The sequence below is a fragment of the Chiloscyllium plagiosum genome, unplaced genomic scaffold (genome assembly GCF_037043375.1).
Source record: "Chiloscyllium plagiosum isolate Xiang-an unplaced genomic scaffold, Cpla_swu_hap1 HiC_scaffold_43, whole genome shotgun sequence".
Lineage (NCBI taxonomy): Eukaryota > Metazoa > Chordata > Chondrichthyes > Orectolobiformes > Hemiscylliidae > Chiloscyllium > Chiloscyllium plagiosum.
The window spans coordinates 31134827-31151307 of record NW_028270181.1 but is presented as its reverse complement, the minus strand read 5'-3'; the positions used below and the strand labels follow the sequence as shown (position 1 = coordinate 31151307).

Here is a 16481-nt window from a genome sequence, read left to right as displayed (position 1 = left end):
TCTGGTAAGTATGCAACGTAAAAAATGGTGGCAGAAAATGTCTTGCCTGTTCTTTTTCTTAACTGAAGGAAGTGACTGAATAGTCTGTCCCATTGAAAATACAAATATCCTTTTGTGAATTGTTCAAAACTTAATCAGATTCTTGACAAAAAACACATTCCCTTTGGTTTCATCAGCCTGCATTTCCCAAGTATCTTATCAACTCAGTCTTGAGCTACAGATTTGCCCAATCTCTTTTTGTGAAAATGGTTTAATTGATTTTTGTTATGTGTTCTTTTAGGTAAATTCTAGTTAAATTGTCAAGTTGGACATTTTGTTTGAACAAATGTCTTGGTGAATGTAGCTAACTTATTACAATTCACTTTCCAGTGCTGTTTTGTTTTAGCAAAAATTGAAGTTAAAAAGATAGTGTATTTTGGAAACTTCAAAGTAGAACCAGAAATTATTGCAAGTATGGAGAAAGTTATTATTTGGAAGAGTAGTTAAAATTTTGGCATCCAGTGCTAGTTTAAAAAATTTTTACAAAGGATGCATGGTTCTATATCTAACATCTTGTTGAGGCTGGTATTGAGAGAGTTCAATCAAGCCGGGTGACATTGATTAACTTATTTTGCAACAATTATGTTCCTTTGAGCAAAGATAAAGCTGCAAAGGTGCACAGTATCGTACAAATAATAACTTAAGGTGAACCTATGTTTTGACACCATTCTAATGCTTTTCATCTTGCTCCAAGTTTACTGAAAAGTTGGTCAGCAAGATCAATCCTGCAAGGAACTATAGGTGCTGCATCAGCTGTCATGCACTAAACCCTTTTAACTAATGTATTTAATGTTAGCAAAACAGTTAGTTTTAATTAAGTGATTGATGTTGAGTGATTATTGTTCTTGTCACTACCACGCATGCACAATCTAGTGTCAGCCTCATGATAAACAATTATTAACTAGTATCTTATTAATCAAAATGATAATTTTTACATTAAAATCGATCAGCAGGTATTGCTGTGTGTGAGATGAGTAGCAGCAGCTGAAGGTTAACATTCCTTCATCCATTTTGTTCAGGGTTATTTTCAGCATTATTTCCAGGCTTTGAAGTTCGCCTTTGTAAATGGTAATGTCATGAATAAAAGCAAACCACCTTTTATTGTTTAAACTGTAAATTTACCTGTACTAATGAGATTTAAACTTTCTGGCTATTTAGAATCATAGAATCCCTACAGTGTGGAAACAAGGCATTTGACCAAAAAATCCACACCAACACTTCGAAGAGCATCCCATCCAGACTCATTCCCTATTACTCTACATTTCCTCTGACTAATGCACCTAACCTACACATCCCTGAACACAATGGGCAATTTAGCATGGCCAGTTCACCTAACCTGCACATCTTCTGGACTGTGGGAGGAAACCAGAGCATCTGGAAGAAACCCACACAAACACACGGAGAATGTGCAAACTCCACACAGACAGTCGCCCGAGGCAAGAATTGAACCTTGGTCTGTGGCGCTGTGGGGGAGCAGTGCAAACCATTTCTGTGGAGTATTTTTAGACTTTTTAGTTTTGTTTATTTAACTGTAGTCATTGATTAATTCAGTTGGTTAGATGACTAAAGGGCGATACACAATTACGTTAATAGAACAAGTTGAATCCAGCTTGGTTTGTGGAGGCATGTCCCTGTGCTTTGACCTACATTTGCAGAATCATGCCTCCCCAAGCTGTATGTATCAGTGTGGTCAGTCTAATAGTGATAAATACCTAATGTCTTTTTATGGCTTTTTGCTAATTGCCATCACTCCTTGTTGAGGCCACAAAATGGCAGTATTTCTGTCCACCAAATGTTCTGGATGAGTGTTTGAATGGTACATGTTGGTTTGAGTCAAAAATACAGTTGTTCTCTTTTTCTAGTATGCGGTGACATTCATGGTCAGTTCTTCGACATGATGAAGTTATTTGAAGTAGGAGGGTCACCAGCCAGCACCAGATACCTCTTCCTTGGTGATTATGTGGACCGAGGGTATTTCAGCATAGAGGTAAGCAGGACTGTAATTCTGTCAGCAGACTTTGCTTTGCTCAATAGGTGGGAAAGAAAGGACTTAAGATGAGATGTGTTGAAGTGCTTGGATTTTCATTATTGAATTAGATCATGTACCAGTTTCTTTTGTTCCCTTTCCAAAATACATGTTTTAAGTTCTCCAGTCCCATTCAATATTATCAGATATTGATGAACTGTTAAACTACACAGGCTTTGTGCTACAGTTCAGGATAGTGTTTAGCTGCATTGAAGGATACTATACTGCTGGGACTCAGATGAAACTGAGCGTGACATTAAATTGGAACACCGTATTCTGATCTTTGTCCAGCTGGCAGGTGGGTTCATACATTTTTTCTGATTTGTGAGTTAGGGTCATTGCTTCTAATTGTTTGTGCCTCTGATTTAGGTGCATGTTGAGCAAAATGTATACAGAAAGATTACCCCCAATCCTGCAGCAGTGAATAGTCTGCAGTCAAAGCTCTTTAGTAACTAATTGTTCAAGCACAGTATTACAGTTGATTACTTTGCTCCAGCAAAATTGGAGAAACGCTAGAAAAAGTGGTGCTGATAGCCTGTCGATGCAGGTTTTTTTCAGCTTTAGTAAAGCATATATGCAACTCGGGTTTTCTCATGGAGAAGTCAAGATTCTTCAGGGAAACGCTAACAATCTTTATTTTTAAATCACGTATTTTTGCTGCTATTTAGAGGCTGCTGATTGCATCAGTTTTGTTTTTAAATGTTCAAATCTTCTCTTAAATATGCCTTTTCACATTAGAAATTTTCAGTTTCTGTTGGTCTTGAGTAAGTTCCAGAACCTGGCTGGCAAATTTCAGTAATAAATGCTGAAACTGCATGGGCTGATTGTTGTTGTCAGTGGTAAAGGAAAAATGTCTGTAGTTGATGCTCAAGGATGTCCAGAGATTTTATGTAGGCTTTTACATGACAACTGATGGTATGTGGTGATTAGTTTTAGCATGGTGGCTTGCATTAGGGATTTGTGAGGTGGAGGTGGGTACTGCAGATGCTGGAGATTAGAGTCAAGGTTAGAATGGTGCTGAAAAAACATAGCAGTATAGGTAGCATCCAAGGAACAGAAAAATCGAAGTTTCAGACAAAAGCCCTGCATCAGGAATGAGGCTGAGAGCATCGGATGGGGTCGGGGAGAAGGTAGCTGAGTGTGCAACAGGTGAATGGAGGTGGGGATAATGGTGATAGGTCGGAGAGGAGAGTGGAGCAGATACATGGGAAAGAAGATTGACAGGTGGGACAGGTCATGAGGACAGTGCTGAGCTGGAAGTTTTGAACTGGGATAGGGTGGAGGGAGGCGAAATGAGGAAACTGGTGAAGTCCACATTAATGCCATTGGGTTGAAGGGTCCTGAGGCAGAAGATGAGGGATTTATGAATACAGCAAGCAGCAGCATGACTCTTCAAACAATCAAATTGAAGAATCCCCATTGAGAAATGGTGACTAAATGAGGAAGTGTAAATTAAAATAATCCATTGTAAAATTATACATAGGCAAAGTAAAGAGGGGGAAAAAAAGAGACACAAAATAAGTCTGTGTCCCATTATTAAATTCTTAGAAACTGAGCCTTCACACTTGTAAAATTTAGTTTTCCATGCCAGAGAAGTTATTTGCAAGTTATACATACATGTATTGTGTTTGAAGTTTCATTTGTACCTCTTGTGCCAGCCCTAACTTTCTCTTGTGTATTTAGTGGATGCATTTCAATGCTGGTTCTTTGAACAAAGTACTGTTTTAGGGTGGTTTGAGGAAGAACAAAGGAAACCTGGCACAAATGCTCAAGATATCTGTCAAAAAGCAAGAAAATGCCGGTACCAGAAATCTGAAATAAAAACAGAAAATACGGAGGAGATTTACCAAGATGCTGTCTGGACTGGAGGGCATGTCTTATGAAGAAAGGTTAGGGGAGCTGGGTCTTTTCTCATTGGAGCAAAGAAGGGGGAGAGGTGACTCGATAAAGTGGATAGCCAGAGACTTTTTCACAGGGCAGAAATGGCTATCACAAGGGGCCATAATTTTCAGAGGTAGGTTCTTTACACAGGGTGGTGGGTGTGTGGAATGCACTGCCGGCAGTGGTGGTAGAGTCAGATAAGTTAGGGATATTTAAGCAACTCGTGGGTGGATACATGGATGATAGTAAAATGAAGATTATGTGGGTTAGCTTGATCTTGGAGTAGGATGAAAGTCGGTGCAGCATTGAGGGCCAAAGGGCCTGAACTGTGTTCTAACTCTTCTTGGTACACTGATGACTGTATTAGTGCAATGTCTGATCCTCTCCCTGAACTGGAATTTCCATGATTTCTCCATTTCCTATTGTTCAACTCTGACTGCACCCTTCCCTGACTTCTGCCATTTCGGGCAATAATATAGAAACTAATATTCATTAGAAGGCTATTAACTTTCTCAGCTATCTCAACTGCATTTCTTCACATCCAACATCCATTCCATTCCATTCTCCTAGGTCCTCTGTCTCTATTAAATCTATTCTGATGATGTGAACTCCAAGCAGCACAGCTGAAACGCCTTTACTCTCAACTAAAAATTCCCCAACCATAGTTGACAATGCCCTCAACTCTGCCTGTCACATTAGCCACACTTATGCTCTCACTGCTTCTCTTTTTTGTTTCCTCGAATCATGATAGGGTTCCCTTCATCCTCCCCTTCCATCTCAAGATTTTCCATCTCCAGATTATTCACTTTTCGAAATTTCTGCCACCAAACTTAATTACCCCCCCCCCCCCCCCCCCCCCCCCCAAACCTTCTCTCTCCTTTCAACATTCCTAAAGGACTGGTCTTCCACGATACCCTGCTGTACTTCAATCACTCTAATGCACCTCCACTTCCCATGGTACATTCCCATGGGAATGCTAATGTCGCATCTGCCTTTTATTTTTAAATCTCTCTCTTCACTGCACAAGGCCCCAAATATCATTCTATATGAGACAGTGACTTAAGTGCACTCACAACTCAGTGTGGTTTTCTCTGCATTGGGGAGGCAAACCAAAAGTTGGGTAATTCTACTACCACTGCTGGCAGTGTATTCCATGCACCCACCACCATCTGTGTAAGGAACCTATCTCTGAAAATTATGGCCCCTTGTGATAACCATTTCCGCCCTGGGAAAAAGTCTCTGGCTATCCACTCTATCTTTGCCTCTCATCATCTTGTACACCACTATCAAGTCACCTCTCATCCTTCATTCAATTGAGAAAAGCCCTAGCTCCCCCAACCTTTCTTCATAAGACAAGCCCTCCAGTCCATGCAGCATCTTGGTAAATCTCCTCTGCACCCTCTCTAAAGTGTCCTTTGTATAATGAGGTGACCAGAGCTGAATATAATATTCCAAGTGTGGTCTATGTGGTCTAACCAAGAATTGCAAAGGAGACTGAGTAGGTTTGGAAATGTGAATGGTCCACATATCCCAAAATATAACACAGGCACAGCTAGAATCCATGTAGGTACACTTAGCAGCACTTTTTATTTGAAGAGTAGATTTTTAGATTTGTTTTTATGTACTAATGGTAAATACATCCATACAGATGGTGAAAACTAATAGTATCATGTTCCTCTGCCCATAACTTGCAAAAATTAGCTGTGTCACTCTATATTGTATAACTGCTAAATGGCCAAAGAATATTTTTCCAGCACGGTAGTGACTACCCTAATCAAAACATTACTCAATGTATATTATGTAAATTCACAAAAAGGCCTATATCAGCTACTTTTCGTCTTGAATGGTGCCCAGTTTACCTCATTACCCTGGAAGGGGATAGTGCCTCAAAAATGTGAAAAACAGGTGAAGTTAGCGGTCTCAAGCTGCAGCATGGCAATAAACTGATGAGTTGTTTTTCTTCATTAACAGGAATTTGCAGTGTAGCCAAATGGACATTGTCCCTAACCATACAAATGAGTATTGGGATGCAAATTTCACCACCAATGTGATGCCAAGTATATGGGCTATACATCCCATTGACTGTTGGACTGTAACAAACAGCATGTTCTGTTCAATTGCAAAGGCTAACATGTTGATCATGCTCAACCAGCCTGTGCTGGCAACCATGTAGACAACATATCCATCAATTGATGTGATTCTGTGATTGGACACGTGTCAGCAATTATACTGGAACCAAATTTAAAATGTCAGCAAAGTTCACTGACAGAGAGGTAGCTTTTACAGGTGAGGGATGTCAGCATGTGCCAAATCTGGTATGCTCAAATCCTGGCCCACATTTGACAAGAGTATAGTTCTGCAGATTCTGCTATGAACAATCAGCCTCATCGGATTCTCAGTTAGTGCTCCCCCAAGTAGTCTGTGTAGAGTTTAATGCACAGTGTTCAAGAATGGAAGCGCTCTGACTATATTGATCCTGGCTCCAGAACTGGCTGTAAGGCTCCAACCACACCTTAAATGAATTGAACCTTGTCTTTTTGGGACAGTTTCCCAGGTTGAACAGAATCTTTGCCCTCATACACTGGTTAAGGTACTGCTTGAAGTAGTCCTATGCATGTTTTTGTTACGTTATTCTCTCTTCCATGTTTAATCTCACTGTCTCAATTAATAAGAGCTAATTAAAGTCTCCCAAACAATTTTATTTCCATTCTTGTTTCTAGCCTGACTGCAGATTTCCTCTTTGATTCCGTGTTCACAATTTGGAGATTGTAAAACACCCTTTTTAAAAAAAAAAGACCTTTTTATAATCTTTGAACTTCTATGTCATTCTGTATTCCTTCCTTATCTACATTGGCATAACAGAGAACATATGCCATTGTTGCTACTCCATCTGTTAATTCACTTTTTCCATACTTTCTCCATCCCATCTGAATTGAATTTTTGTGCCAGTATTTTTCCCCCCTTTTCATCTAGATTGGAGCCAGATTTTGATTGAAGTCTAGATCTTCCTGTAACGTGTAAATAGGAGTCAACTATTTAGGTGATTAGATATTTCCTCTATTTAATGAGATTATAACTAATCTGTGATAGAACTCCTCTTTTATGCTCTAAAATTTAATATCTTAAAATATCAGCCATCTCAGATTTTAAATTCATGTAGCTGACGTCAATTACTGTTTGTGAAAAATAGTAAAATATTTATTTATAATTTGTCCAGTTTATTTGATTTTTACTTTATTAAACACAGCATTTTTAATGACTATTGTACTCCCTGTCTTCTCTTCAGTATCTCCCTGTTCATATATCACCCATTTGTTTTATTCCTCATAGCCCCTTGGCTAAATTGTTTCTGCATGAAAATTATCGCTAATTATTTCACCCGTATCTGTTAACTGTTCCTGGTTGGTTGTTTCTTCCCAGGTCTTGTCCATTTTAATCTAATACCTTACCACTTGCATTTTCAAGCATGTTGCTGTTTGCGCTATCCCTGTTCTGATGTAGCTGTCCTCACAGAGGAGGACCCATCTGTCTTAGAATTAATGCCAATGCCTAACAGTGAGCTCCTCTCCTGTCATAGCTTATTAGTCAAGCATTAACTTCCCTTTCTAATCTCAAATGTGAATGGGCAAGTAAATCCGATATTGCCACCTATCAAGTCCTGATCTACTGTTTCCTAATCTACAAACATCTTTCAGGACTTGCAGATATCTTTGCTTACATGTCCATTGCCATAGACCACAACAGCTAATTGCTGTCTCACCTCTGAGAAAATTATCTCCAGTTTATACAATATTAATATATCTAAGCACTTCGTTAACAGAAGACAAGAAAATTGCTCTTAATTTTACTTGACAGACAGTTAAGTGTCAACTGACCTGTAGGTACAGAAATTTAAATTTGAGAGTTAGAATCCTGAGGATGATTATGCCAGATGCCTGCAATTTCTAGACTCAGTCATACAGCGTGGCAACATGCCCTTCAGTCCTACCAATCCATGCTAACCATAATCTCAAACTGTCCCACCTTCCTGTGCTCAAAGTTTATTATTCATGTACCTGTCAAAATGTCTTTTAAATGATGTAATGGTGGTGGAAAAGCACAGCAGGTCAGGCAGCGTCTGAGGAGCAGGAAAATCGATGTTTCGGGCAAAAGCCCTTCATCAGGAATAGAGCCGAAACGTCGATTTTCCTGCTCCTCGGATGCTGCCTGACCTGCTGTGCGTTTCCAACGCCACTCTGATTTAAACTCTGGTTTCCAGCATCTGCAGTCCTCACTTTTGCCGTTTAAATGATGTAACTGTATCTGTAAACACTGCTTCCTCTGAAAGTTCATTCCACTCATGAACAATTGTGTTTTTTTAAAAAAAAGCCGCACATGTCTCTTTAGTTTTTCTCCTCTCACCTTTTTAAAGAAAAAACAAAAAGCCTCCTAATCTTGAAAATCCCCCACCCTAGGGAAAAGACAACTATTCACTTTATCCTCTCTCCTCATTTTATAAATCTATAAGGTGGCCCCTCAACATCTTACGCTGTTCTGGAAAAATGTCCCAGTTTATCCAGCCTCTCCTTAACTCAAACTCTCATTTCTGCCAACATCCTGGTAAATACTGGACTAGATGTGGCATGGTGGCTCAGTGGTTAGCACTGCTGCCTATCAGCGCCAGGACCTGGGTTCGATTCTAGCTTCAGGCGATTGTCTGTGTGAAGTTTGCACATTCTCCCCGTATCTGTGTGTTTCCTCCGGGTGCTGCAATTTCCTCTTACAGTCCAAAGATGTGCAGGTTAGGTGAATTGGTCATGCTAAATTGCCCATAGTGTTCAGGGATGTGTAGGGCTGGTGCATTAGTTCTGGTAAATGTAGGACAATAGGTTAGGGGAACGGGTCTGGGTGGGCTACTCTTCAGAGGGTTGGTGTGGACTTGTTGGGCCGAAGGGCCTGTTTCTATACTGTAGGGATTCTACAAATTCTCTTTGGTTCAATAATATCCTTCCTATAATAGGGTGACCAGAAGAGGCCTCCTAACATCCTGCCCTTAGGAGCCTGGATCACCTTTGGAATAGGATGACACTAAGTTTTCCGCACTCAACGCTGCTAACCAAATCTGACTTAAATTTTTTTGCATGCATTTTTGTTTTCATACACTTTAACTGTGCCCACTGATATTGGTGGCATGCTTCTCTAAAGAGAAACTGTTCTGGAATCATAGTACTGAAAGAGGGCATTCAGCCCCTTGTTTGAAACAGCTACCCCTTAGACTTTCCTGCTCTTTCCTTTAGCCCTGCTAATTTTCTTTTTCACTTGTATGTCCATTTGCCTTTCTGAAAATTGCTACTGAATCATCTTCCACCACCATTTTCAGGAAGTGAATCCTAGAACACCCTCAATCGTGAGGAGCTGCCAAAGAAGAGCAATTTGATACATTTAGAACTAAATTCATGTCTCACTTTACTGGTTCTTTTGCCATTTATCCTAATTAGGTTTTTTCTGGTCACCTGGCAGCAACAGTTTCTCCTTATAGAACATTACAGGGCAGTGCCAGCCCTTCAGCCCTCAATGTTGCGCCGACCTGAGAAATCAATCTGAAGCTCATCTAACCTACACTATTCCATTCTCGTCCATATGCCTATCCAATACCATTTAAATGTCCTGAGAGTTGGCAAGTCTACTATTGTTGCAGGCAGTGCATTCCACAACCTTACTACGGAGTAAAGAAACTACCTCTGACATCTGTCCTTTATCTATCATCCCTCAATCTAAAGCTATGTCTCCTCGTGCTAGCTGCCATAATCCAAGGAAAAAGGCTCTCACTGTCCAATCAATCTAACCCTCTGATTCTTAGATCTCAATTAAGTTACCTCTCAACCTTCTTTCTAACAAAAACAGCCTCCAGTCCCTCAGCCTTCCCTCGTAAGACCATACCGGGTAACATCCTAATAAATCTCCTCTGAACCCTTTCCAAAGCTTCCATATCCTTCCTATAATGCGGTGACCAATATCTATTAAAAATTCTCAACTTTGAACTCGTGTGGGATTTGCACATTCTCCTCATATCTGTGTGGTTTTCCTCCCATAGCCCAAAGATGTGCAGGTTAGGTGAATTGGTCATGCTAAATTGCCCATAGTGTTCAGGGATGTGTAGGTTAGATGCATTAGTCAGGGTAAATATAAGGTTAGGGGAATGGATCTGGCTGGGTTACTCTTTGGAGGGTCAATGTGGGCTTGTTGAGCTGAAGGGCCTGTTTCCACACTGTAGGGATTCTATGATTCACCTCTGCTAATCTTCCCTAAACTTGTCTGAAATAAATGCTACATTTAAGTAGTTGACTCTTTTTAAAAATATATTTAATGTCTCTGGGTAGTTTGTGTCCTAAGGTCATAACAATGTTATATAATTAGATATCTTTTGTCTGATCAGATATCTATTTTAAAAGTCATAATTCACTGTTTCCATCTCTCCAGTATTGGCACACTGGTTTTTGCTCTCTCCCTACTAGAGGAAGCTTCACCCATATCTGACCCATGCTGTGTCTGTCTTAGAACAGTAAAGGGACCTTCATGCTGTTTCTAATTAGTGCTGTACCTGTGCCAGGAGTATTTAGTGGAGGAGTTCCCAGTGCAATTGCAAGATCCAGTGAAACATTCTTCTCACATATAATGTAGTCTTAATGTTTTTTGCTCTGTGGATCCAGAAGGATCTTCAAGACTATTTTTTAAATTCAATCATGCGACATAGATGAAATTGGCTGGACCATTTTCTCCCTGTACCAAATTTCTTTGAGAAAGTTACTGTTGTGCTGCCTTTAACTATGACAGTCCTTTGTAAATATGCATAGTGTTGTTAAGTAAGTAAGTGTCAGGATTTTGACCCAGTGGTGATAAAGAAACGACAAGATAGTTCCAAGACTGGATGTTGTGTAGCTTGGAGGGAAACTTGTAGGTAGTGGTGTTTCCACGTACTTGCTGACCGCGGCTTCCTCGGAGATAAAGGTCGCAGGTTAGGAGGGCACTGTCAAATAAGCCTTGGTAAGTTATGACAGTACATCTCGTGGGTGGTGCATGAGATGTACCACTGTGCATTAGCGCTGAAAGGAGTGAACATTGAATGTTTGTGGATGAAGTAACAATCAAACCTGGTTGTTCTAATGGTGTCAAGTTTCTTGAATATTATTACAACTGCACCTATCCAGCAATGGAGGGTCTGTGACTCTTTTCCAATAAACCTCTATCAGCCACCTTCAAGGCTGAAGTCAGAGATGAGTTGTTAACTGCAGAATTCCTAGTCTGAGTTCTTCTTCAAAAACCCTTTGTCCTCATTCCTGGAAATGGCTTGGAGGGCACTGTCAAGCAAACCTTCGTGGGACTAATTTATGCTGGCGTTAATGACTCGAAGACTAGGAAATGCTAAGTCTTTCCCGCTGTCTGGCACTGATATCCATCAACAATTTTTAAACAGAAGTTTGACACAAATCACCAGTCAAGTGTAAAGTGCAAGTCAAATATACATTGCAGCATCTGAAGTATTGAAGTTAACTGTATCTTGTAACTCCTGAGTTACTTTAACAGTAGTTTGAGGCAAGCTGTTGAATATGCTAACCTGAATCCTAATTAGGTGTTTTTCTTTACAGTGTGTACTCTACTTGTGGGCTCTTAAAATTCTGTACCCAAATACATTGTTCCTTTTACGCGGGAATCATGAATGCCGACACCTCACAGAATATTTCACCTTTAAACAAGAATGTAAGTAACTGTTAAGTTCTGTTGCACTATTTTGAGGCTAAGTTCATGACTTGTACTCTGTAGTTGTACTAAGTTCTAGATGGTAGGTGATAAGATCCTAATTCTAAGGTATGCCCTGTGGTTACTGTAGACTGGGAGGACTGTACAGTTCTGCAGTTGTTAAAAATGGGCAAACAGTAACACTGTGATATTTGCATAGAGCCTGAAATGGTTAATCTTCAGTCTCCATAGCCCGGTCACAGAAACAGTGAATTGAATAATTAAGGTTGTTTTTCCTTAACTTTTATGGGGAAGGTTTTTCCCATATGGTTGATAACAACTGTATTGGATAGCTCTTTGATACTTGTGCATCCAAGTCAAATTTTTGAGGGTTGCCTTTTAGTCTCGTCTTTGGGACACTGGAGTTGCTTTGTTGGTGATTGGCCTCCGAGGTAGAATAGTTCATAGTGGAGTTTCCTCTCCTTATGGGATGGGAAAATTATTTCTTGTGACGGGCCATAAAGTGTATAGCTGAGCTGATTTGCAGCAGAGTGTGCCCATTTCACAAAGAATGGCAGGACCTTGCTTTTAATTCCAGTCTCTTTTGAAATTAATTGGTTGTGGTTGCAATGACGCTTGGCCTTAAATCTGTCAGGCTGTCAGTCCTGGAATGTTAGAATGCAAGTTGAGGATAACATCGAGCAAAGCTGTTGGGTGCCTTGTGGTTGTGTGTCTTGGCTCACTCCCACTACCCATTTCCTACATGGGAAGTATTATTTTAGACCATTGTTCCTGCTTTTTTCCCCATACCCTTTGATATCTTAAAACCTAGAAACTGTTGTTTAACTCCTCAAACATTCAATTCTGTGGCAGAGAATTTCAACTTACCACACTTTGGGTGAAAACCTTTTTATCCATCTCAGTCCTAAATTGCCTACCCGGTCCTTAGATTGTGACCCTTGGTTCTGGACTCACCAGTCATTGAGAATATCCTTCCACATTTACCCTGTCTAATCCTGTTAGGATGTTGTAGGTTTTTATAAGGTCAAACTTTTCTTCAAGCTCCAGTGAATATAGTCCTAACTGACTCAGTGTCTTGGGTTATTTGGGAGTTAGCTCCAGTGAATATAGTCCTAACTGACTCAGTGTCTTGGGTTATTTGGGAGTTATATCAATCAACAAAAAAAATGTCATGAGGGTGGCACGGTGGCTCAGGGAATAGGGTTCGATTCCTGCCTCGGGCAACTTTTTTTAGATTACATTACAGTGTGGAAACAGGCCCTTTGGCCCAACAAGTCCACACTGACCCGCCGAAGCGCAACCCACCCATACCCCTACATTTACCCCTGCACCTAACAACACTACAGGCAATTTAGTGTGGCCAATTCACCTAACCTGCACATTTTTGGAGTGTGGGAGGAAACCGGAGCACCCGGAGGAAACCCACGCAGACATGGGGAGAATGTGCAAACTCCACACAGTCAGTCGCCTGAGGCGGGAATTGAACCCGGGTCTCTGGCGCTGTGAGGCAGCAGTGCTTACCACTGTGCCACCGTGCCGCCCACGTAACCACTGTGTGGAGTTTGCATATTCTCCCTGTGGGGTTTCCTCTGGATGTTCCAGTTTCCTCCCATAATCCAAAGATGTGTAGGTCAGATGAATTAGCCATGCTAAATTACCCATAGTGTTAGATGACTTAGTCAGGGGTAAATATAGGATAAGGGACTGGGTCTGGATGGGTTACTCTTTGGAGGGTCGGTGTGGACCTGTTGGGCCGAAGGGGCTGTTTCCACGCCGTAGGGAATCTAAATCTTAAAAACAAAAAGGAGGGGGGGGGAAGAGGAAGAAGAAACACAAACTATTGTCTGGTATGACGTTATAATAGTAGCAAGATCTATGCAGTTGAAGCTGTCTGTTTGGAAACCTTATGAGTAAATATTACAAAAGATCTCCTAGTGGGAGGGAAAGAGGAATGTCAGCAAATGTTACCAATGGTATGCAGATAAATATGAATATTTATTTATAGTAGTTTTTAATAAGCACAAATGCAAGACTAGGTTATTAATCTATCCTTTTTTAAAAATAGGTAAAATCAAGTATTCCGAAAGAGTATACGATGCTTGTATGGATGCTTTTGACTGCCTTCCTCTTGCTGCGCTTCTAAACCAGCAGTTTCTTTGTGTTCATGGAGGACTTTCTCCAGAAATTCATAGTTTAGAAGATATTAGAAAAGTAAGTACTTTATCCTTTGATCATTTCCATATATATGGATGTGCAGGGGCTGCACCTCAGGAGGGTATGAGGAGAAATTATTTTTTAAAAGTTACAAATTTCAGAGCTTGTGTTGTTAATTTTGATCACTATTTTGATCTTTCTCATGGACTTGTGTTACGACATGGCGGTGAACCTTTCTTAATTAAACCAAACACCCAGGAAAGTTCACCTTGCCTCGTGGTTTGTGAAAATGAGTGACAGAGAACTCTCAAATTCCATTATTTAAAGAAAATAACATCAATTTATTTTTTAACTTTCATAGTGAACATTAAACAGCTATTCACAACTCTAAGCCCCCATTTTTTTCTTAACTGCTTCTTATATGCCTCCAACTCTATAACAATACAATGTTCCCATAAGACACTTAGTAAAATTAGACCAACTTAAATTTCAAAGCCACATAGCTGCTGTTGTCTTCTGTGTCTTTCTTGTGACCGAAGATCTCCCTGGTCGCTGTCTGTCTTTTTACTGTGAATATGTTTCAGATGAAAAGGTACCTTTGAAAGTGTGTGTTTCCTTATTTATTGGAGAGCAAGGTGTCAACTCTCCGTGCGTTTCTCTCTTGATGGTAGTTGCTCTCTGACCAGTTTTTGAAAGGTTTACCCCCCCCCCCACCCCAAAAAAAAGCATCAGACTGTCTCTTTGGTTTGATGTTGGCAAAACAAATTTAAACTCGATTGGGTTTTAGTATCCTGGGGCATAATTTTAAGCTGGTTAAATTCAATGTGTTATCAAAATTGCAACCAAAACTCAGGTATACATTTAACAGCCAAATGTTACATATTTTCAGTTTTCCAGTACGCTCTGGGACTGCCAACTAGTCTTATACACAGGTGCTTGTAATCTCAGTTCAGAACAGCATTCACTCTCTCTTAAAGGTACAGTGCAAGTACTTCATAACACTTGGGTGATCACCAAAGTTCAAAAATTAGTTCTTTATCAATTGTTCAGCATTTATGTTTGAATAAGTTACTACTTCCATCCCACAGGGGTGAAAGCCCCTTGGAAATTCCTTCTTCAGAAGTTTATATTCTAATGCAGTCCATTGAGTAATAGCTAATCAATATTTATTTGTTGATCCGTGCCCTCAATGTCTTGTAGATTTTACTTGTTTCCATAAGAGGACCATAAAATGTAGGAGCAGTAGTGATAATTCTCAACTCCATTTTCTGCTTTATCCCCTTAACCTTTGATTCCCTTTTGATTAAGAAATCTATTTACCTCCGCCTTGAAGAAACTGACCCAGTGTTCTGCCCCAAACCAACCCTCTGCAGTAAAGAATTGCTTAGGTACACTACCTTCTGAGAGGGAAATTCCTTATCTCTGTATGTAATGAGAGGTTCCTTACTCTGATCCTAGACTGTTCCACAAGGAAAAACAACCACTGTGCATCTACACTGTCAGCCCCCTCCACCTCAAGAATGTTGTATATTTCAAGAAGTCACATTTATTCATTGAGCTCCAATGAGTACAGGCCCAAGCTACTCAACCTCTCATCATATACCTTCCTATCTGGGCTCAATGTAGTCAACCTTTTCTGGATTGTCTGCAATGTCAGCATATCTTTTGTTACATAAGAGTACCACAATTGTTCAGCGTATTCTAGGTGTAGTGAATACTAGGTGTAGTGTCAGTAAGTCACTTCACTTGAATCCTTGTGACATCAGTGGGCGGCACGGTGGCACAGTGGTTAGCACTGCTGCCTCACAGCGCCTGAGACCCGGGTTCAATTCCCGCCTCAGGCGACTGACTGTGTGGAGTTTGCACGTTCTCCCCGTGTCTGCGTGGGTTTCCTCCGGGTGCTCCGGTTTCCTCCCACAGTCCAAAAGATGTGCAGGGTCAGGTGAATTGGCCATGCTAAATTGCCCGTAGTGTTAGGTAAGGGGTAAATGTAGGGGTATGGGTGGGTTTCGCTTCGGCGGGTCGGTGTGGACTTGTTGGGCCGAAGGGCCTGTTTCCACACTGTAATGTAATCTAATGTAATCTAATCTAAAAAAGTTAGGTTCAGCTTGTGATAGCTTGTGTACATGTTTAGATAAGCTCTTCAACACTGTCTGTCACGTAACCCTACTAGCAATAGAAACAAATTTTAACTTGCACGATTTGAACTCAAGCAGATAAGCTGTTCTCTTATATTTTTAACTGTCATATGACATTGGTTCAATCTCAGTTTGCTTATATCCCCACATGCTAACAAAATCAGAAAATGCCGGAGAAGCTCAGCAGCTCTGACAGCATATGTTGAGGAAAAAAGGATTTATGTTCTGGGTTTGATAGGGCTCTGCATCCCGGTGTGCAGCACTTTTTCTCTGCAGGCTTTCTCCATTTGAATAATATTCATCCCCTCTCTTCCTTCCAAAGGGATGACTAGAGCAATTGAGGTTTTGAGTAAAAAGAAGGAAGCAAATGTCAGTAGAGATCAAGTGAATCTTTAAGTATAAAGGCAGTAGGAGCATACTTAAGAGGGAAATTAGGAGGGCAAAAAGGGGACATGAGATACTTTGTCACATAGGGTTAAAGAGAATCCAAAGGGATTTTGTAAAAA

The 16481-nt window shown here is 40.4% G+C and overlaps 1 protein-coding gene and 1 non-coding gene across 5 annotated transcripts in view; both read left to right on the top strand.

Annotated features, from left to right (window-relative positions):
* The window catches only part of LOC122541750 (serine/threonine-protein phosphatase 2B catalytic subunit beta isoform), a 121492-nt gene that overhangs the window by 60691 nt on the left and 44320 nt on the right, over positions 1–16481 (top strand). For all 4 annotated transcript variants that reach the window (XR_015754249.1, XM_043678657.2, XM_043678659.2 and 1 more), the window contains exons 3-5: positions 1902–2026; positions 11572–11683; positions 13749–13894. Coding sequence is in view for 3 of the 4 variants with exons in the window: in XM_043678657.2 (XP_043534592.1) it covers positions 1902–2026; positions 11572–11683; positions 13749–13894 (383 nt within the window). In the remaining variant the exon portion in view is untranslated. The remainder of the gene's footprint in view (positions 1–1901; positions 2027–11571; positions 11684–13748; positions 13895–16481) is intronic.
* Positions 11796–11933, top strand: LOC122541954 (small nucleolar RNA SNORA84). Its single transcript, XR_006309723.2, has one exon. It is a non-coding gene; the product is annotated as a small nucleolar RNA SNORA84 (small nucleolar RNA).